Source organism: Littorina saxatilis, linkage group LG1 (assembly GCF_037325665.1).
Source record: "Littorina saxatilis isolate snail1 linkage group LG1, US_GU_Lsax_2.0, whole genome shotgun sequence".
In the NCBI taxonomy this organism is placed as follows: Eukaryota; Metazoa; Mollusca; class Gastropoda; order Littorinimorpha; family Littorinidae; genus Littorina; species Littorina saxatilis.
Genome location: NC_090245.1, coordinates 71,231,120 through 71,254,408, shown reverse-complemented (window position 1 = coordinate 71,254,408; position 23,289 = coordinate 71,231,120). Strand labels below are relative to the sequence as shown.

The 23,289-nt window shown below is 41.0% G+C and overlaps 1 protein-coding gene across 1 annotated transcript in view; it reads left to right on the top strand.

Moving 5' to 3' along the window:
- The window catches only part of LOC138946501 (uncharacterized), a 27,892-nt gene extending 4,755 nt beyond the window's left edge, over positions 1-23,137 (top strand). Inside the window, exons 4-17 of the mRNA XM_070317987.1 lie at positions 347-529; positions 2,794-3,020; positions 3,608-3,790; positions 4,194-4,376; positions 6,190-6,367; positions 6,812-6,958; positions 11,129-11,147; positions 11,718-11,842; positions 14,046-14,228; positions 14,942-15,168; positions 15,696-15,878; positions 16,527-16,748; positions 19,523-19,742; positions 20,704-23,137. Of these exons, the coding sequence (XP_070174088.1) occupies positions 347-529; positions 2,794-3,020; positions 3,608-3,790; positions 4,194-4,376; positions 6,190-6,367; positions 6,812-6,958; positions 11,129-11,147; positions 11,718-11,842; positions 14,046-14,228; positions 14,942-15,168; positions 15,696-15,878; positions 16,527-16,748; positions 19,523-19,742; positions 20,704-20,855 (2,432 nt within the window). The 3' untranslated portion in view covers positions 20,856-23,137. The remainder of the gene's footprint in view (positions 1-346; positions 530-2,793; positions 3,021-3,607; positions 3,791-4,193; positions 4,377-6,189; positions 6,368-6,811; positions 6,959-11,128; positions 11,148-11,717; positions 11,843-14,045; positions 14,229-14,941; positions 15,169-15,695; positions 15,879-16,526; positions 16,749-19,522; positions 19,743-20,703) is intronic.
- Positions 23,138-23,289: the final 152 nt, after the last annotated feature.

The window sequence follows — 23,289 nt, the reverse complement described above, 5'->3', positions numbered from 1 at the left end:
GACGATGCTACGAGTATACGGTCTTGCTGAAAAATTGCATTGCGTTCCGTTTCATTCTGTGAGTTCGACAGCTACTTGACTAAATGTTGTATTTTCGCCTTACGCGACTTGTTTTGTTATCCATGAAGCTAAAAAGTAAACCTCTGTCTTGCAAATGGTGTATGAAGTGTGCACACGGATTACTTACACGGAACGGACGGTACTTTTTTCTAGCTTGACCAGTTTAATGTCTCGTCTTAGTGGTGCTTATAATCTTGTACTAATGTAGGTGTCGTGTGTGTACAAATCATGCATTCGTAATTAAATTTAGTAGATCTGAAACAGACAATTCTTGGTTCCCTAACAGGTATTCGACTGAAGTTTACTGGCGAGGCATATGTTCACTGGACAGAGCAAATACGTGAAGGGCATCCTCGTAATCGCATTGGTGCTCACGTTCGTCAACACGCGGGTAATTCAGGGAGGGCAACCATTCACTACAGAGCATTTGAAACATATTTCACCCAAGATGTTCTCCTCTATGGAATATGTAAGTTTGTGTGTGTGTGTGTGTGTGTGTGTGTGTGTGTGTGTGTGTGTGTGTGTGTGTGTGTGTGATTGTGTGTGTACGGTGTGTGTGTGTGTGTGTGTGTGTGTGTGTGTGTGTGTGTGTGTGTGTGTGTATGTGTGTGCTTTTGTGCGTATGTATGTGTGTGTGTGTTAGTGTGTGTGTGTGTCTGAGTGTGTGTGTGCGTATGTGTCTGTTTGCGTGTGTGTGTGTGTGTGTGTGTGTGTGTGTGTGTGTGTGTGTGTGTGTGTGTGTGTGTGTTTAGCTTGCGTATCTTGTGCTTGTTTTTAAGAACATACGAACAATTGAAATAATGTGCGTGTTCATGCAAAAAAAGTGCTTCAGTTGAGGTTTTAATGCACACTTGTAAAAGCAAGTGAGAAAACCTTTGCAAAATCGCAACAGCTAACAAGCGACACAGGTTTGTTACCACATTAAAATGTTAAATGTGTACGGAGGGGTTAGGTTTAATTTGTATGCTCTATTTTATAAACATTTAACTATGTGTGTGTGTGTGTGTGTGTGTGTGTGTGTGTGTGTGTGTGTGTGTGTGTGTGTGTGTGTGTGTGTGTGTGTGAATATGTACATCATTCAAGTGTTTTTTTGTGAATATATATAAAAAAACAAGTCGCATAAGGCGAAATTACTACATTTAGTCAAGCTGTGGAACTCACAGAATGAAACTGAACGCACTGCATTTTTTCACAATGACCGTAGTCCGCCGCTTGTGCAAAACGGAGTGAAACTGACGAGCCTGTTCAGCGCGGTAGTGGTTTCGCTGTGCTGCATAGCACGCTTTTATGTACCTCTTTTCGTTTAAACTTTCTGAGCGTGTTTTTAATCAAAACATATCATATATATATGTTTTTGGAATCAGGAACCGACAAGGAATAAGATGAAATTGTTTTTAAATCGATTTCGGAAATTTTATTTTGATCATAATTATTATATGTTTAATTTTCAGAGCTTGGTTTTAATCCAAATATAACATATTTATATGTTTTTGGAATCAAAAAATGATGTAGAATAAGATGAACGTAAATTTGGATCGTTTTATATAAAAACAATGTATTACAATTTTCAGATTTTTAATGACCAAAGTCATAAATTAATTTTTTGAACCACCAAACTGAAATACAATACCGAAGTCCGGCCTTCGTCGAAGATTGCTTTACAAAAATTTCAATCAATTTGATTGAAAAATGAGGGTGTGACAGTGCCGCCTCAACTTTTACAAAAAGCCGGATATGACGTCATCAAAAGTATTTATCGAAAAAAAGAAAAAAAGTCCGGGGATATCATTCCCAGGAACTCACATGTCAAATTTCATAAAGATCGGTTCAGTAGTTTGGTCTGAATCGCTCTACACACACACACGCACAGACAGACAGACAGACAGACACACACACATACACCACGACCCTCGTCTCGATTCCCCCTCTATGTTAAAACATTTAGTCAAAACTTGACTAAATGTAAAAACCGAGCGTAAACCTGGTATTTCACATAAAGCCATGTAGTTATTTTCTGTTTATCCTACATTTTGTCGTAAGTGCGTGACTTCTTACACAGACAGCTCCGTCGTTTTAAATCGACTTACTTTCCAACTTCAACCATTTCACACAACTTGACTATCATTCATTCGCATCAAAAGTAGTTTACCTTTATCAAAATTGCAAGGATTTTCTTTGAACATTGCGCAAGTTTAGTTTGAGCATAATGTGATTGGTTATCAAAAAAGAGGAAACCATTTGCCTAAAGAACAATACAAAAACAAGAAACACTAACCTTGTGCTGTTGTGTTACTGAAGACAGTGTGTCAAAATTGACGACGCTTCTTTTCGAAAGTGCAATCTCATGGCGTCAAATGCGAAATGGGAATTATAGCGTCATGTGTAAGTTCTCGAAATTCTTACAGAGGAAACAACAAAGTGTTATTAGGGGAATGAAGTTTGTCTCGGCGACGAGCATTACGCGCAGCGGACAACTACTTGTGAGGTCTCAGCCAGACTGTAGTTTGACCCTACCTCATTTACATGATTCCTCCGAAAACGGCGTATGGCTGCCTAAATGGCGGGGTAAAAAACGGTCATACACGTAAATTTCCACTCGTGTACGTGGGAGTTTCAGCCCACGAACGCAGAAGAAGAAGAAGAAGATTTACATGATAAACACACGTGTGAGGAAGTTTTTTTTTTTTATCGCATGGGTGGTCTCTATTACGTATATAACTTGTTGTTTCTCAGGGCCCAGCCAGGGTAGAGACAAGACGACACTGGCCAAGGGCTGTCACACGTTTCCCTTCTGCTTTGTGCTGCCACCTCACGTGCCCTCGTCCTTCGAGGGTGCTCACGGTTACGTGCGTTACTTCGTCACGGGCACCATCGACAAGCCTTGGAAGTTTGATCACACCTGTTTGAGACCCTTCACTGTCATCTACCTGCTGGACTTGAACATGGACCCCAACGCTCAGGTATACATGTGTATGTTAAGAAAAAAGGGTAAAGAAAGGTAACTTCATATAGTCCTATGTGGAAGTTAGATCACACCTGTATAAGACCCTACTGTCACCTGCCTGCTGCGGTTGGCCTAGTGGTAAGGCGTCCGCCCCGTGATCGGGAGGTCGTGGGTTCGAACCACGGCCGGGTCATACCTAAGACTTTAAAATTGGAAATCTTGTGGCTGCTCCGCCTGGCGTCTGGCATTATGGGGTTAGTGCTAGGACTGGTTGGTCCGGTGTCAGAATAATGTGACTGGGTGAGACATGAAGCCTGTGCTGTGACTTCTGTCTTGTGTGTGGCGCACGTTATATGTCAAAGCAGCACCGCCCTGATATGGCCCTTCGTGGTCGGCTGGGCGTTAAGCAAACAAACAAACAACTGCAGATACAAGATACAAGTGTCAACATGCGAATTTCTGTATAATCAATATATCAATAATTAATAAAGTAATTATAATTGCATGAAAGACACTCGTCTTTTAAAAGTTCTAATTTTATTATTTTTTTGTTTGTAAGTGGTGCAAATATGTTTTATACATTTGGTTTTAATGGTTTGCTAGATGCCAGTGGAGGGGAAGAACGAAAAGTCACTTTGCTGTTGGTGCTGTGCCAGTGGACCAATCACAGCCGAGTTTCGCCTTGAGCGGCGTGGTTTCGTGCCTGGAGAACCAATCAGTCTCTTTGCCGACATCCGAAACGATAGCAACCGCAGGATGGACAAATCGTACATTGACCTGAGAATGGTGAGAACTGACCTACTGTTGGCTTCTGGTACTTAGATCACTCATCTCGGATTTAGCAAGCCCCGAACTTATATTGTTAGTCCCGGTGGTACATTATTCACGGTTCCATTTCAATCTTTCAGGCCGACAGATTGACTTAATGTTTAGATATTGCTTTACGCGACTTACGTATCTTACGAAACATACTATAAAAAAAAATCGTTTCTATGTGTGGCAGCAACATCTAACAGAAAATGAATGAATATAAATTCTTTTGCGTCTTTTGAAAAAGTTATTTTTTTATGGATCGGTGCATATATTAATATATATATATATATATATGTGTGTGTGTGTGTGTGTGTGTGTGTGTGTGTGTGTGTGTGTGTGTGTGTGTGTGTGTGTGTGTGAATGTGTGTGTGTGCAGGTGACAATGTACCATGCCACGCGCAAAAGCCGCGAGGATGTCAAGGAAGTGGCCCGCATCAGCCAGGGCCCCATTGAAGCGGGACAATCCTATTCATGGGAAGGCCAGCAGATTGTTATCCCCCCTTTGCCGCCATCATTCCTGGCAGGATGCAATATTATCGACATCAGGTACATTCTTCAGGTAAATCAGAAGTAAGGGTACACCAAAGTCATGTCAGACATGAGATTTTGTTGGGGGTAAATGTAAGATTTTACGTTCATGTCAAAGCCTTAGCTGAAGGGTGTTTGTATGTTTGCTCATCAAAATCAGCACTGAAAAGCAGTTTAAAAACAGAGAATTGTTTGTATTTTCAGCAAAAAAGGAGATTTCACCAATGTCTGTCAGAATGTACAATCACTTAGAATTGATAGCTCATTATATTGAGGATAGAACTGAAACAAGAAGGTAAGTATCAAAATCACGAGAAAAAAAATGAATATGCATATATCTCATTATGTCTTTTTATGATGTTACTTAGGGCAGGGCCTTGACCTACTGTAAATGATCAACTTCAACGAAATAAAAGAAGACTATTTTCTATATATTTTTGAAAGCTCGAGGGCTAGTTATTAAACAAGATAACAATAAAAATGTACTCACCAGAAAACAGCAACAAGAATACAAAAACAAGAACCGGTTTCAACTTATCGTTTTCGTCAGCACAATTAATAAATTCGTCTTCGTTAGCTTATTGTTTTTGTAACTTGTGCTGACGAAGACGGTAAGTCGAAACCGGTTCTTGTTTTTGTATTCTTGTTGCTGTTTTCTGGTGTGTACATTATTATTGTTATCTTGTTCTATTTCTCTCACCTGCAGTCCCGTGTTCAATTTTTGGCTAGTTATAGGTTATTTCAGCAAACGTCTTAATGAGTTGAGAAACCAGCCTTTTATTTTCTTCGATTTCTTGAAGGTGGTCCGTATATATTAGGCGACACACACGTACTTTGAGATGTTGCTGTTATATTTTGTTTGCAGTAGAAACTCTGGATCAACACTGCTAAAATGTAACACATACAGTCTTATCTGTCATATAATTATAGCAATTTTTGTGTGATAACAGCTTTGGCTGTGGACAGAAACGGGAGCATCTCGTTACTCCCCCGGCTCGTTACTCCCCCGGTAACCCTAACCCTAACCCTAACCCTAAGGGGGAGTAACGAGCCGGGGGAGTAACGAGCTGATCCCACAGAAAACTAGTCCGTTTTAGGCGTCACATTTAGAATGAGCGCTGCTAAAAGTGCAAAATATGAAAGTTATCCAAAGAGGGTGAATATAGCGAATGAAATTGATTTGAACGCTCTAGCACCGTTAGTTTGTCAGACAGGCAACCTTCCCCTACATCTTTTAATTAAAGATGCAGTGCAAGAGTCACAGCATTGCTGAAGCAACGGTTTGTATTTTTTGTCGCAGATTACGATAGAAACAGCCAAAAGCTTTGCACAACAATCTCACGTATGACTACACATACCTTGAGTGTTGCCCGCCAAATGAAAATTCATGCTTGTTTTTCAGTTCGCATCTCCCGCCAAAATGTAACTACCATTTCCCGTGATCACGTTCTGGGCCTTAAGGCTCTGTGCGGTATACCAAAATAGACCCACATACCATCTTATACGATTTTCTTGCGTAATCCACCACAATGTCTTGACGTAAAGTACCCACAATAGAAATAAATCTCCCTCTCGCCGAGAGTAATAGACTTCCATGTAGACTTTTGACGTAATAAGTTCACGTTCGGGACGTGAGCCTGGTCGAGCTCCACGCTTTTCGGCCCGGAGACAGACCAAAACGAATTCGTATTTGTTTTGGCGGGTTTGACTCCTTACATGAAAGCCAATGAAACTTGGTGTTGTTTCACCGTGGATATCTGCGACCTGAGTCTTGACTGAAAGCGCTAGGGGCTTCGTCTACATGGGCGTGACAAGTTCAGTAACTTTAACATTTGACCTTGCAGCTGAACGTGGACCCATCAGGCATGTCCTTTGACCTTGAGGTGCCCTTGGAGATCATCATCGGCAATATCCCCCTTCGTGAGGTGGTAGCACGCTACGCTCCTCTCCCCGCTGCCGTCCAACCCTCCCACGAGGCCGGGTATGGCCCCCCACCCGGTACTGTGTACCCCTCCCCACAAGGTACTTCAGCTCAGGAGCCTACAGTGTTTTGGGTTGTATTGCAGTGGTGGTGGTGGTGGTGGTGGTGGGGGTGGTGGGGGTGGTGGTGGGGGTGATGGTGGTGGTAGTAGTAGTAGTAGTAGTAGTAGTAGTAGTAGTAGTAGTAGTAGAAGCAGTAGTGAGCAGAAGTAGTAACAGGATCTAGAAGACAGTAATAGTAGCACACACACACACGCACACGCACACACACACACACACACACACACACACACACACACACACACACACACACACACACACACACACACACACACACACACACACACACACAAACACGTCGAAGATAGATCCGAGCAGAATGGCGTCCTTTTATTTTTGCAAACCCAATTATTTGATTTTAAGGACTGATTATACCTTTTCTGTTGACTCTTGATAACAGCATTTTTACCTACATGTTTGTTGTAGCGCCTCCGTGTTACCGTGAGAACGTACTTGGCAACATGGACACGAACGAAGACGACGACAAAGAACACGCGGGTGGTGCCTTTAACTTTGCCCCTGCCTACACCTACTACGACTGGGGACAACAACCTACCCCCGTAGACGGCAAACATTGAGTAACCCTTGTCAACTTTGCAGCTGTCCATGCCTTGCATATGACAACAGGCGACACTAGAACCCATTATTAAGATTTTAGTGCACCATATTACTCTTTGGCCAATCAGGACTGATTCTACGTGACCCGCTAAATGCTATATCGGTCAAGCCGGGACCCTTTTTGTTTATCTCTAAAAAAAATAACAAAGACAAACTTACATTTTCAATAAAAATATCAGGGTGGCTTATTCTAAGGAATGACACTTTGTATTTTGAACATATATATGTCACGGTAGAGACGAAGATCTGGTAGAAACGTCGTTTCTACCGGTAGAGACGAGGATCCTCGTTTCTACCGGTAGAAACGACGTTTCTACCAGTAGAGACGACGATCGTCGTTTCTACCGGTAGAAACGACGATCGGAATAAAACGTTTGTGTGTGTGTGTGCAATGTAGGTGATTTTGTCAATTATGAACACAGTTCTATCTTACCGGAATGAACTCCTGAACTGAACGACGTTTCTACCGGTAGAAACGAAGAAATAATACACAAGAGTTTTTAAAACAGATGGTTGCGAGTTGAAAGCGAGAGAAACTTTGATCTTGTCATTAAAACCGCCGGTAAAAGTCACCTCACATAGCACAAATAATACACAAGAGTCTTTAAAACAGCTGGTAAAAGTCACCTCACATAGCACAAATAATACACAAGTCTTTAAAACAGCTGGTAAAAGTCAACTCATATAGCAAAAATAATACAGAAGGGAACTCTCTCCCCCCCCCCCCCCATAAAAGGCTTGCTCATCAGTAGACAGTTTGGAACTGCATTTAGTGCACTAGAAGAATTGTCAGAAGAGGGGTACACTCACTCACCAGCAGAGTGATTGTCTTTGTTCAGACACGATCGGGTGGATTTAGGGTGACATTTTGTAGAGCAGGGTACTGCTGCTCGCTTGCACTTGCATTTAGCGGTTTTGCATTTTCCCCTGTACGTGCACATGGAGGCCCCCTTTGCCCAGTTGGTGACTTGTCTTGACGCTTGAATGACGCTGATGTCTTATAAACTCTCAATGTCGACGTCCAGGAGAGTGTCAAATTGCACATTTCTCAGATCGATCAAATCTGCCTGTTTAAAGGTGTTCTTCAGCTTTCCTTTGTTTGTGAAAAGCTTGTAGACAATTTCAGACCCATTTTCAGTAGTCTTTTTCTCTACAGTCTGGACTTTGCAGGGGAGAAGTTTAGGATCTGTGTTTGTTCTGTCCACCTCATGAATGCGTATCCCAGCTGTATCGTTTTCATTGTAAGAAATTTTGCCATCTTTGAGTCGAAGTTTACTTGCTGCCTGTTTGCTGACTTTAGATACTTATCTGTTGCGAGTTTTCGGATCTTGCTGTGACGGTTCTCGACAGATTCAACGGGAACGACGTGTGTTTTTTTCCCAGATCGTGTATTGACCCTGGTTTAGGGGCTCACTAAACGGGTTGTTAATACATGTCCCACAAATGCACGTGCTCTGTAAACAACGTTAAAAATTAGTTCATTCCGGTAAGATAGAACTGTGTTCATAATTGACAAAATCACCTACATTGCACACACACACACAAACGTTTTATTCCGATCGTCGTTTCTACCGGTAGAAACGACGATCGTCGTCTCTACTGGTAGAAACGTCGTTTCTACCTGTTAGAAACAAGGATCGTCGTTTCTACCGGTAGAAACGAGGATCGTCGTCTCTACCGGTAGAAACGATGTTTCTACCAGATCTTCGTCTCTACCGTGACATATATACATTTATAGGATACTTTACAATGTTATAATATCGAAAATGGGTATGGTTGCACAGAATGAAATGACAAGTACATGTACCAAAGATCTGTTAATACAACGAGTGCCTTATTTGAAAACCTGAGTTTGAAGACTTTCATGGTTTTCTTTAGATTGTGTTTGTTTTGTTTTTGTTCAACATGGTTTTATTTCTTTTTGGTACATATATAACATGACAACAACATCAGACATCAACATCAAACAACATCAGTCGTACAAGACTATGATATATGCATCTTCATAAATAAAAAATCCAAAAAACAACAGGAAGGCACAATACAACGTACAATTACATAGCCCATATTCAATACATTAAACAGAGACCGAAGCAAAGTTTTCACCGTTAGTGATGTCAGTCGATGGCTCGTATTTATTGTGACGTGGGCGCGGGTTTGTGTGCCCCATTGAGTCATTTGTAGATTGTATCCACGTATAACTCAGTCAGTCAGCGACTCCGGTTTGCCCCCGTATTTTCAAGGGGAGCAACTCTTCCACAACCCATATTAAAACCCGACACAGTTATTTTCAAACATCGTGTATTGATCCTTCGAACTGGAAAATGAATAGCCAGCCACACTCACACGCATTAGTTCACCGTGAGTCGAGTGAGGGTACGTTCACAAGTAGGTCGGAAGGCAATATGTTGGAGGACTCGTGAAGTGCACGGTCAATTTGTGGTTTTGGGATGTCACGTTGTGTTGGTTACATTTCATCCAAGCATTCCACACCATGTAAGGCACTTAACCTGGCTATCTAGCACATTTTTCGGATAAAGTATTTCTTTAACAGGGGTCACGTGACCGTCGCTGAAATAAAGGCCCCCCCCCCCCCCCCCCAACCCCGAATTGACCTGATAAAACACGTAGAGTACCAATTAAACCATCGACGAACATTCTGTACAAGCACAACTTGGCAACTTTTACATACGAGGACACAATCAAACAAATTATCTATTCAGAACAAGTTTTTGGTTTACTTATCTTGCGTTTTCTTGTGTAACGCCTTTCTTACTAATGCTGGTGCGGATCGAAAGTTTCATTCGAGTATGACCACTGGTGTAAGTTTGCAATATGCATGTAAACATTCATACATGGGCAATGACATACAAAAGCACGAAGACAATGGAACTCTCGAAAAATGCCAATCGAAACATAATGTACGATTGGAAATCATCGTAATCAACATATAGGCATTACATGATAATACACATAATTATAGCCTATTAGTCTGTATTGAAATATTCCATATCCGCATCCTATCAATTGCTATTAAAATAGAACCGGGTTTCATGAATTCCGCTTAAGAGGGAGATCCAGAGGATACTACCAAAATATTACAAACATAATCTAAAAAAGATGTATCCTTGGTAGCGGCACATGGAATTTTTTGCACGAACGGTTTGATTTTATTGTGAACTAAGTTCCGCGTGGGAGATCCTGCGACAGACAGATACCAAGCTTGTAATTATGACCTTATTTTGACGCTGATCCCGTAGTGTCCTTCATAGCTGTAGAAAAACAACACCCTTGACACAACACGAACAACTAGAGCAAGAAGAACAACAAAAACAACAACACCAAAACCACCAACAACAACAACAACGACGACGACGACGACGACACGACAACAACAACAACAACAACAACAAGCAAGAAGCAAAGGATTGCAGATACCCAGGTACTGTGGCATCGTTCTCCAGGTATTGGGACATCGCTATTCACGCGTTGTGGCGTCGCTATCGCAACACGCAGGCAATACACAGGAGAACAAAGTCTTTCTTGTGCAGCAGCCAGAGACTGGCATTGCTGATGCAATGATTTCCAACAGTTGAAGACTGTTTTGTAGGTCGCAATATGGATTAGCCGTGTTTGGCCTACTGTTTGCTTTGACAACTCCGTATCGATCAGTCACTTTCAATTTTACTTTAGCGTTTTGCCTAACCTGAAAGTCATTGAATGAACATGCGTGGAAACAACTGAAGCCGTGAGTGTGTGTGTGTGTGTGTGTATGTGTGTGAGTGTGTGCGTGTGTGTGAGTGCCGTGTGTGTGTGTGTTTGTGTGTGTGTGTTTGTGTGTGTATGTGTGTGAGTGTGTGCGTGTGTGTGTTTGTGTGTGTGTGTGTGTATGTGTGTGTGTGTGTGTGTGTGCGTGTGTGTGTGTGTGTGTGTTTGTGTGTGTGTGTGTGTGAGAGAGAGAGAGAGAGAGAGAGAGAGAGAGAGAGAGAGCTTTTTGATAGAATCTTTTTTCAAAACGAATCAATGATTTTCAGCAGAAATAACGTCGGTCGTCAGACTCGGTTAAACTATTTGTGCTCGCTCTTCATGTACATTGGAACTTACAGACTGTGCACAAATATTGAGGATTACTATTTCGCCTCAGGTAAGTAAAAATCCATTGCCCGTAGATCTTTCTAATGTGTAATGAACGAGGACTATATTTGCAATCACAGGATATAATTTGTTCTTTCTTTGTTAAAAGCTTTATTAGTTTATAATCTTTAAAAATTAAAAAAAAATTAAAAAAATACCTGCGCTTAGAACTGTACCCACGGAATACGCGTGACATAAGCCTCATATTGATTGATTGATTGAATCTGAGTAGATTAAGAAAACGAAACGAACAGTTAAACTTAAGGTTTTATTTAGCTTTTTGTATTACATGAAAACCCCCACCCTGGAGGTGTTGAAGATCCTTGGGAAAATATTGGCTACACACAAACACACATACACAGAGACAGATAGACACCCACCTACACACTCACACATTCGCACGCGCACACACATACACACACACACACACACATACACACACTCACCCACGCACGCACGCACACACACACACACACACACACACACACACACACACACACACACACACACACACACACACACATATATTTATTTGTTGAATTGCTTCTGTAAACCTCATACCTGTACTTTATTTTCTCAGTAACAGGATGGGGAAGCTTAACACCTTTGCCATTATGTTCAGCAACCCTCAAGGAGTCTTCTACGCTGGTCAGAATGTCGAGGGTCAATGTACAGTGGAGTTAAACGAGGAGATGTCAATGAGAGGTAATGTTCTTTATACAACTCCTGCAATGCAACCGAGGGGTGGATTAAATCTAGTTGATTATTTTTAGACGAGTGAGAAATTAGAACGAACTACTTTGATTACACCAAAAATCACACGTGGATTATTCGAAGTAAGAATAAAGAGGGTTAAAAAATAATCAACACTAGAATTTATTTTTAGAACATTTGAAACCCAGACGATTGGACCCTGTTGCGGAAGAATACGTACAACGTTGACTCAAAACTGTAACAACAATGGCTGACGTGTATGAAGTACACGCATACCTCGCCAGGTTTGTTTCTGTGACTATAGGCGACAGACGATGCCATTTTCTTTGTGTGTGTTTTTGTTGTTGCTTACTGTACGTGTAAAATCCAGTTCTTTAACAGGCAACACACCTTGCAAATTTCCAGAAGCTGCAATCTGAAGCGACCTATCTCTGATTCTAGCAGACGATCTCTCCAATGTTTAGCACAAAATCAGCAAACTGTCCTGTCACATAGAACGTCCATTATATAGTGCAATGTTGAAATGAAGTTACCGGTCTGAAACATTTAGTCGTTTCTTCTGAGACAATCCTTGTTCTCTTATCATCTACAGATTTACCGTAGTCTTCACCAAGCGAATTCACAACAGAAGTCAGACTTTCGAACATATACAATCTACGTAGACAAGCACGATACGTCATGACGTCATATGATTTCTAGCATATTGACGTAATGCTAAACATCCGGTTATCCCGAGTTTTCTCCGTAATACATGTCCGTGGGTTTTTCAATGTTCGGTTATTTCCGTGGCTTCATGCGGAAAGGGAACCGTCGTCTGCTATCAACGACATGGACCATTCTGGTCCTTGTTGCTGACAAAAACATGATTTTAACACAGAATGTAATGTCAGAATAGCTATATAAACGCTATTGTGTTTTAATCGTAGCAATGGGGTCCAATATTTAGACCAGACAAGTATAATGCCGACGAGTCGGAGACTAAGAATAAAGTAAAAGAATAGGGACTATTTGAATGACGCGCATTTGACACTCTGAGTGATTAGGCTGAAATGAAATTGCGTACAAAATGTCGTCTGCATGACTGCATGTTCGACCCGTGTTGTTCGTTGTATAAATAGCTTAAACAATGACGACAACTCGTTGATTACTGGAAAATAAACCACTCGTGGGTATTTGCAGCCGCTTGGTAATTCACTCGTGTGCTCCGCACACTCGTGAATTACCAAGCGGCTGCAAATACCCACGAGTGGTTTATTTTCCAGTAATCAACTCGTGGTCATTGTTTAAGCTCTATTTATCCTACATACGTGAGATAGACCACCATTGAGATAACAATAGACCCGTTAAATGTACAGTGTTAGAGTTAGTGCCAGTGGTTATTGGCACTTTTTTTTATGTGGTGACGTCAACGTTTTGTGCGCAGTTCAAGGGTTAGGGGTCAAAGTTTACGTTTGCTTCCTTTGATCTGCTAACGAGCTGTGCCTGTGGTTGAATCGACAGAAATAACGAGCCCTGAATTTTATGTGAAAACTCAGCGAACGCAATTCTTTATAACTAGTGAATTCCTGAACAACTTAATGCTACAAATGTCAGTTTCATGTGTGATTTATTCCAGGTTTGATCCACTAAATTCTCAGCCAAAGAAATACATCGGGATGAGTGAATCTGCAGACAGAGAAAGATGCACGCAAACCGCACTTTTCTTCTAGCGCATTCAACTTTCTGAAGATTATGTACACGTTAAACATTCTGAATGCGCCTATTCAACACTTGAGTGTATCAAAGAAATATTACGATTTATCAATACAAACAACAGTGCAATGATCGTTTCTGTTGTTCTTGTTTTTGGCTGTGTCGTCTGCTACGTGTATGACTTTTCTTCTTTTTCCAACAGAAGAGCCCAGACATGGGACGATACTCTTTCAAATTAGTTTTACTACTTACGTGTCGCCTAAATAAGAGATTTAGTCGGACTCTGACGTCATATGGAAAAAAAGGGAAATCCAATGTTCAATCAATACATAGTATAATTTGATATAATAATATTATATACGATACTATCAGTACATAATTACCATGTGTTTGGACATTATTAAATCTCGTTTTGATGGTGCTTGTATCTGTGTGTGCAAATCATGCATTCATTATCACATTGAGTATGATCTGAAATGCATAATTCTTGGTTCCATAACAGGTATTCGACTGAAATTTACAGGCGGGTCCTATGTTCACTGGACAGAACGGAACAAGATAGGACATGGTAATACACGTGTTGGTCCTCATGATGGGGAACACGCGGGTAATTCAGGGAGGGCAACCTTTCACTACAGAGCAAGTGAAACATATTTGACCCAAGATGTTCTCCTCTATGGAATATGTAAGTTTGTGTGTGTGTGTGTGTGTGTGTGTGTGTGTGTGTGTGTGTGTGTGTGTGTGTGTGTGTGTGTGTGTGTGAGTGAGTGAGTGAGTGTGTGTGTGTGTGTGTGGTGTGTGTGTGTGGTGTGTGTGAATGTGTGTGTGTGTGAGTGTGTGTGTGTGTGTGTGTGTGTGTATGTGTGTGTGTGTGTGAGTACGTACTTGCGTGCGTGAATGTGTGTATGTGTGTGCGTGCGTACGTGCGTGAATGTGTGTGTACGTGTGTGTGTGTGTGTGTGTGTGTGTGCGTGTGTATGTGTGTGTGTGTGTGTGTGCGTGCGCGCGCGCGCGCGCGTGTGTGTGTGTGTGTGTGTGTGTGTGTGTACAAAAACAAGAAACACAAACCTTGTGCTGTTGTGTTACTGAGGACAATGTGTCAAAATTGACGACGCTTCTTTTCAAAAGTGCAATCTCTGCGTCTAATGCGAAATGGGAATTGTAACGTCACGTGTAAGTTCTCAACATTCTTACAGAGCCAGAGGAAACAACAAAGTGTTAGGGAAATGAAGTTTGTCTCGGCGCCGAGCTTTACGAGCAATGGATAATTACTTGTGAGGTCTCAGCCAGACTGTAGTTTGACCCTACCTCATTTACATGATAAACACACGTGTGAGGAGGTCTTTTTTAGTATCGCATGTGTTGTCCCTATTACGTATATAACTTGTTGTTTCTCAGGGCCCAGTCAGGGCAGAGACAAGACGACACTGGCCAAGGGCTGTCACACGTTTCCTTTCTGCTTTGTGCTGCCACCTCACGTGCCCTCGTCATTCGAGGGTTTTCACGGTTACGTGCGTTACTCCGTCACGGGCACCATCGACAAGCCCTGGGAGTTTGATCACACCTGTTTGAGACCCTTCACTGTCATCTGCCTGCTAGACCTGAACATGGACCCAAACGTTCAGGTATGTGTATGTTAAAATACGCGTGTAAGAAAAGGTAACTTCATACAGTCCTGTGCTGTGGAAGTTAAATCACGTACACCTGTATTAAACCATTCACTGTCACATGCCGACTGTACTTGAATTACGCTCAGGTGAATGTGTCACTATATTAGGTGTTAGTTAAAGGGATCCTCCTTTTTGTGTAAGCAATCATGTCAGACACCACAGCTATATGTCCTGACTTTAGCATGCTAGCTGTAACACCATCCGTCCACTGGGACATGTACCAAGTGTGTGGTGTGTGTGTGGTGTGCGTGTGTGCCTGGCTGCTTTTTGTGCAGAGTGGGAAGTCTTGTACAATTAATTTCGTAACTGACATCAGTGTCAACATGTAAATTTCTGTATAAACAATATATCAATAATTAATAGAGTAATTATAATTGCATGAAAGATACTCGTGTGTCAAAAATCCTAATTTCATTATTTCTTTCTTTGTTAGTGATGCACGTATTTTGTTTTTTATACATTTGGTTTTAATGGTTTGCTAGATACCGGTGCAGGGTAAGAACGAAAAGAAGCTTTGCTGTTTGTGCTGTGCCAGTGGACCAATCACAGCCGAGTTTCGCCTCGAGCGGCGTGGTTACGTGCCTGGCGAACCAATCAGTCTCTTTGCCGACATTCAAAACGATAGCAACCGTAGGGTGGACAAATCGTACATTGACCTAAAAATGGTAAGTACTGACCTGCTCAGTGTTGGCTTCTGTTACTAAAACCATTCATCTCGGCTTTAGCAAGCCCCGAACTTATATCGATGGTTCATGATCCAGTGTTCCGTTTCAATCTTTCAGGCCGACATATTGACTTCATGTTTTGATATCGCTTTACGAGACTTACGTATGTTACGAAACATACTTTAAAAAAAAATCGTTTCTATGTGTGGCGGCAAAATCTTAGACAATGAATGCACCAATTTGGAATTCGTTTGCATCTTTTGTAAGAGGGATTTTTCCCATGGATCCTTGCAATCATGTGTGTCTGTTTATCTATTCGTCTATCTGTGGCTAATTGTGTGTGTGTGTGTGTGTGTGTGTGTGTGTGTGTGTGTGTGTGTGTGTGTGTGTGTGTGTGCGTGTATGCGTGCGTGTGTGTGTGTGTGTGTGTGTGAGTGTGTGTGTGTGTGTGTGTGTGTGTGTGCGTGCGTGTGTGTGTGTGTGCGTGTGTGTATGTGTGCGTGTGTGCGTGTGTGTGTGTGTGTGTGTGCGTGCGTGTATGCGTGCGTGTGTGTGTGTGTGAGTGTGTGTGTGTGTGTGTGTGTGCGTGTGTGCGTGCGTGTATGTGTGCGTGCGTGCGTGCGTGTGTGTGTGTGTGTGTGTGTGCAGGTGACAATGTATCACGCCACGCGCAAAAGCCAGCAGGGGAGAATGTACCAATTAACCATGCCCAAAAGCCGCACAGTGATAAAGGAAGTGGCTCGCATCACCCAGGGCCCCATTGAAGCGGGACAACCCTGTTCGTGGGAAGGCCAGCAGCTTGTTATCCCCCCTTTGCCTCCATCATTCCTAGCAGGATGCAATATTATAGACATCAGGTACATTCTTCAGGTAAACCAGAAGTCGGGATGCATCAAAGTCATATCAGACATGAGATTTTGTTAGGTTAAATGTATGATTTAAATGTATGTTTAATGTATATATAATGTATAAATGTATGACAAAGCCTTAGCTGATGGGTTTTATGTGTTTGTTCATCAAAATCAGCACTGAAAAGCAGTTGAAAGCCACAGCATTGTTTTTATTTTCAACAAAAAAGGAGATTTCACCAATGTCTGTCAGAATGTGCAACCACTTATAATTGATAGCTCATTATATTGAGGATAGAACTGAAACAAGAGGGTAAGTTTCAAAATTTCGAGAAAAAGATGAATATGCATATATTTCATTATGTCTTTTTATGATGTCGCTAAGGGCAGGGCCCGGACCTTGGGCTCCCTGGCCGCCTAAAGTACTTTGTCTCATGTTTGGTTTTTTAACCCCAAAATTACCATTGAAATGTAAAATGTTCTCACCGTCAAGCAGCTTCCCCATCCTGACCCCCAAACAGAGCGGCCTCTGGACCCCTCCCCCATCTGTTTTACTTGATCCAGCCCAGTAGGGTAAGGTTTTCTAATATGGACCACTTTTTGTTTCTTCTGATAATTAGCTTGTTTTCTTGCGAAAAAGATTTATTTCGTGTTTGGTAGTACTTCTCGCTGAGGTTAACCATTAGGCCTAATTGGAGTGAATTAGCCTAGATAGACATTCAGCAAATATCAAATACAGAAAAATTCACAAATGGGCGCCTAATATTGACCGGTTAAGAGGTCTTCACGAATCACTGTAAAAAGCCCTCTTTACTTCAAAATAACACGATAAAATTTAGTGTGCAATTCAGACGAATTCAAATATGCTTTAGATTTATCTGTTTAGGGTTGATGCATGAAAACATTTATTTGGAGCACAACAGGAAACTAAAGAAAATTATCAAAAACAGAGTTAACATAACTGAAATTATCATCTTCAACGAAAAGAAGACTATTCGCAACATATTTTTTAAAGCTCGAGGGCTATAGTTATAGGTTATTTTCAGCAAGCTTCTTAATCAATGAATGAAATCAGCCTTTTATTTTCTTCGATTTCTTGAAGGTGGTCCGTATAAGGCGACACACGCGTACTTTGAGATGTTGCTGTTATTTTTTTGGGCAGTAGAAACTCGGGGTCAACACTGCTGAAATGTAACAAATACAGTCTTAGCTTTCATTATAGCAATGTTTGTGTGATAACAGCTCTGGGTGTGGACAGAAACTAGTCCGTTTTAGGCGTCAAATTTAGAATGGACGCTGCGAAAAATGCAAGAACGAGAAAAAGCCTAACGGTTTTAAGGTTTGTGCTTCTGCAGCTGTTTTGACATGTGAAAGTTATCCAGAGAGTGTGAGTACAGCGAATGAAATTGATTTGAGCGCTATAGCACCGTTTGTTTGTCAGAACAGGAGGTCCATATTAGGCAGTGGTCCATCTTAGGCAACCTTCCCCTACATCCTTTCATTAAAGATGCAGTGCAAGAGTCACAGCATTGCTGAAGCAACGTTTTGTATTTTTTCTCGAAAGCTTTGCACAACTGTCTTACAGATGACTACACATACCTTTAGTGTTGCCAGCCAAACGAATCTTCATGCTTGATTATCAGTTCGCATTTCCCGCCAAAATTTAGTTACCATTTCCCGTGATCACGCTCTGTGCGGTATGCCAAAATGGACCCACATACCATCTTTTACTATTTTCATACGTAATCAACAATGTCTTGACGTAAAGTACCCAAAATAGAAAGAAATCTCCCTCTCGCCGAGACAAATAGACTTGCATATGCAGGCTTTTGTTATAATTGGTTCACGTGCGGGACCTGGCGCGTATGGCATTCCATTTGTCAAATAATTATTTGGATACTTTTCATGTTTTTTTCACCAGTTTTAGCTAAATAATCATTATTTAGAAGCTCATGTGCTAAATAAGTAATTGTTTATAAACAATGTAAAACAATTCTAAATAATTTTTTGTTTACGTAAACCATTCATTATTTACCTAAACAATTCATTGTTTACGTAAATAATTCATTGTTTACGTAAATAATGATTTATTTAGCAACATTGCTGATTGTTTACAAACAATGTAAAATACGTCTAAATAATATATTGTTTACGTAAACAATATATTATTTAGACTTATATTTCAGTTTAGGGAAAGCAGTTTTCATTATTTAGCGAATCTGCTAAATAATGCATTATATAGGTAAACAATGATTTATTTAGCAACTGCTCACTTTATCCACCCAAAAAATATTATTTTGTGAAATAAGTGATTATTTGTGTAAACAATACATTATTTACGTAAACAATGAATTATTTACGTAAACAATGAATTATTTACGTAAACAATGAATTGTTTAGGTAAACAATGAATGGTTTACGTAAACAAAAAATTATTTAGAATTTTTTTTACATTGTTTATAAACAATTACTTATTTAGCACATGAGCTTCTAAATAATGATTATTTAGCTAAAACTGGTGAAAAAAACATGAAAAAGTATCCAAATAATTATTTGACAAACAGAATGCCATAGGCGAGAGCCTGGTCGAGCGCCACGCTTTTCCTTCCCGGGGACAGACCAAAATGAATTCGTAATTTGTTTTTGCAGTTTTTGACTCCTTGCATGAAAGTCGATGAAAGTCAATGAAATGTGTTTTTTCACGGATATCTGCGGCCTGAGGCATGACTGAAAGCGCTAGGGGCTTCGTGTACCTGGGCGTGACAAGTTCAGTTACTTTAACATTTGACCTTGCAGCTGAACGTGGATCCATCAGGCATGTCCTTTGACCTTGAGGTGCCCTTGGAGATCATCATCGGCACTATCCCCCTTCGTGAGGTGGTGTCACGCTACGCTCCTCTCCCCGCTGCCGTCCGACCCTCCCATGTGGCCGGTACTGTGTACCCCTCCCCACAAGGTGCTTCAGCTCAGTACCCCTCTGCAATCCAAATACAACCCTGCGCCATCCCTAGTCTGCGTGAGTAGCAGTGTTTTGGGTTGTAGTAGTAGTAGTAGTAGTAGTAGTAGCAGTAGACTAACTATAGTTGTGGTAGAAGTAGTAGTAGTAGTAGTAGTGGTCGTCGACGGTCGTCGTCGTAGTAGTATTAGTGATAGTAGTAGTAGTAGTAGTAGTAGTAGTAGTAGTAGTAGTAGTAGTAGTAGTAGAATAACTATAGTAGTAGCAGTAGAATAACTATCGTAGTAGTAGTAGTAGTAGTACTAGTAGTAGTAGAATAACTATAGTAGTAGTAGTAGTAGTAGTAGTAGTAGTAGTAGTAGTAGAATAACTATAGTAGTAGTAGCAGTAATAATAATAATAATACGAGAATTTATAACGCGCACATATCTCACCTCAAGGCGACTCAAGGCACACTCATACACATTTTTTTGCATTTACAACTCATGCCCACCCATATAGCAGTAGCAGCAGGAGCAGCAGGAGTAGTTGTAGTAGTAGTAGTAGTAGTAGTAGTAGTAGTAGTAGTAGTAGTAGTAGTAGTAGTAGTAGTAGTAGTAGAAGTGGTAGACTACTATAGTTGTTGTAGTAGTGGAAGTAGTAGTAGCAATAGTAGCAGAAACAGTAGTAGTAGTAGTAGTAGTAGTAGTAGTAGTAGTAACAACACTTTTTTAGCCCATCTTGTCATGAATTTCTGTGGTGAGAAAGTTCCAGGCTGCGCACGCACACATTTTCACACGCACGCGGCAAGCACACAAGCACGCACGCACAGCCAGACAGCCAGACAGCCAGCCAGCTAGACAGACAAACTCACAAGGCCGTGGAAATATCCCGACAAGTCGAAGATAAATCCGAGCTATTGATGTCCCTTTGTTTTTGCAAAAACAGTCAGAGTTAATGTTAACGAAATCATTGGTTTTGTAATTTTACTGTTGAGAGTTAAAAAAACATTTTACCCTCTTATATATATTTTTTTTTACAGCGCCTCCGTGTTACCGTGAGAACGTACTTGGCAACATGGACACGAACGAAGACGACGACACAGAACACGCGGGTGGTGCCTTGGACTTCGCCCCTGCCTACACCTACTACGACTGGGGACAACAACCCACCACCATGGACGGCAAACATTAAGCGACCACTGTCCACTTAGAAGCTGTCCATGCCTTCCATGTGACAACAGACGACAAAGGAATTTACAATGACTGGGGAAAGCAGCATGGACGGCACACGCTGATCACTGTCCAGTTTCTAAATGTCTATCGGCACGTCAGACATCAACATCGATTATTACAGTTATGACCAATGTCATCTGTTATAAATCATGATATCCCTGGAATTCAGGGGTGGGACTTTTCCGCGAATCCTCGGATTTCCGCGGACACAACTTGCGAATTCCGCTGGAGTAATCTATTTTTCCGCGTCCCATTTCATCACAGTATCTATAACTTGTTGACTGAATGATATGGAGAGAAGTGAAGATGGAACAGAACACTGAAGGCTTGAGAGTTAAATTGTGTAGACTGAAAACTCCTGATAACTAATAGTCATTTTGAGCTTCAATGCATTGGGGCGTCACTTGGATCATACTATTGCCAGTATTGGATTATGGATACATGGTTCATTACGTAAATATGCACCATTAAAATATTACCATTGTTGTGTGAAAGTGTGGATTTTGTTTGGTTGGGGTTTTTTTTTGGGGGGGGGGGGGGGGGGAGTGAGGAGAATGTCTTTTTTACCTGATCCAAACGAGTTGAATTTTAGTCTCAGAATGCACCAGATTGCACACATTTTAATGTGCCATTTAAAAAAAATACTCCCCCTAACCCCCCAAGAAAGAAAGGATTTCCTCTTTTTTCATCAGAAGAGAGTCCCACCCCTGGGGATTATTGCCTGAATTTCGGCCTTGAAAACCTCCCTAGCCAGGACAATATTGTGATTTGAAATGGTTAGAAAGAAAGGTTCGAATTTGAAGACACGAGTTTTAAGACCCGTTCCTTGTATTATGAGATGGTGTGTGTTCATAATGTCTGTACTTTTACCTCAATTTTTTAAGGTTCGCTTTTTAGGAGTTAATTTTCTCAGTTTCTGAGGTTTTAAATGGAGAGAAATCAGTGTATATCTTTGCTGCGACTAACAAACTTAATGCAGTATAAATACCGGCTTACCTTTTTCAATGCTATTTATTATGTCCATTTTGTCCAGTCTCTTTATATTTTTGCTGTTCAAGTAAAGACACCCTCCTTGTTCTGTGAACCATAACTTTATGACCACACATACCTTTTTTACATATACAATATAATCACTTTTTTGTGTGAACGCTTAGCGTCAGGGGATAATTATCCTGGTTGCTTTTCTCGGAAAATGAGAAATGTTCAAAGAATTTATTTCGTATCGTGATATAAAAAAACAAAACCCACACAGCCTCGTTTTAGCTCTAGAGGGAAGTTTTGAAAGTTGAAAAGTGCGGAGACTGGGTGGCCGAGTGGTAACGCACTTGCGCTCGGAATCGAGAGGTTGCGTGTTCGACCCTGGGTCGGGCCGCTATTTTCTCCCCCCTTTCCTAACCTAGATGGTGGGTTCAAGTGCTAGTCTTTCGGATGAGACGAAAAACCGAGGTCCCTTCGTGTACACTATATTGGGGTGTGCACGTTAAAGATCCCACGATTGACAAAAGGGTCTTTCCTGGCAAAATTGTATAGGCATAGATAAAAATGTCCATCAAATACCCGTGTGACTTGGAATAAAGGCCGCGAAAGGTGAACATTCGCCTAACAGGCTTGAGGTTTGCTGGTCGATGTGAATGCGTGATATATTGTGTAAAAAATTCCATCTCACACGGCATAAAGCGCTTTGAACTTCGGATAAGGCGCTATATAAATAAAGAGAATTATTATTATTATTATAATGTAGGTGAGGAAAGTGAAACACACGCTTTAAAACTGTGATGTTCCAGGGGTTGAATACTGAAGTTGGTACACACTCAACATTATTTGGGGAAATAGGGATTGTTCTGTCAGAGCGCATTCGGCCATCTGTCAGTCTCTCAAGGGACATAACCAATTATAACTGAATAACGGTTACAAAAGTTACATCCCTTGACATACCTCTGAGTGTTTTTGTGTCGGACAAATGGGTGATAAGACAAGATTTTTTTTAGCGAGATTTAGTAAAGTGCTACAGTTTTGCCAACGCTAAACATTAGCAATACTGCCTAGATGAGACTGGACAGTTGAACACTTCGAGAAGCTATGCACAAACGTACTGGGTCATCCGGTGATTTTCATTTAACGGATTTCTTCATTTTGAGCATATACGACGTATATTATATATACTTTAAGAAAATAATAAGGAATAGAGTAATATTACCAATGTAAAACTTTTTTTTACAATTAAAAGAGAGTGTTAAAGCGGACATGACTTTGAATGAACGTTCCATTAACGAGTGTTTGATGCCAAGTATGGACTTGAAATGCAATCCCATTGTCCTGACCGACTTAAATAGTACTTGCTGCAAATTTGAAAGAAATCGCAGAAAAAATGCAATCGCCACATTTTATTATAA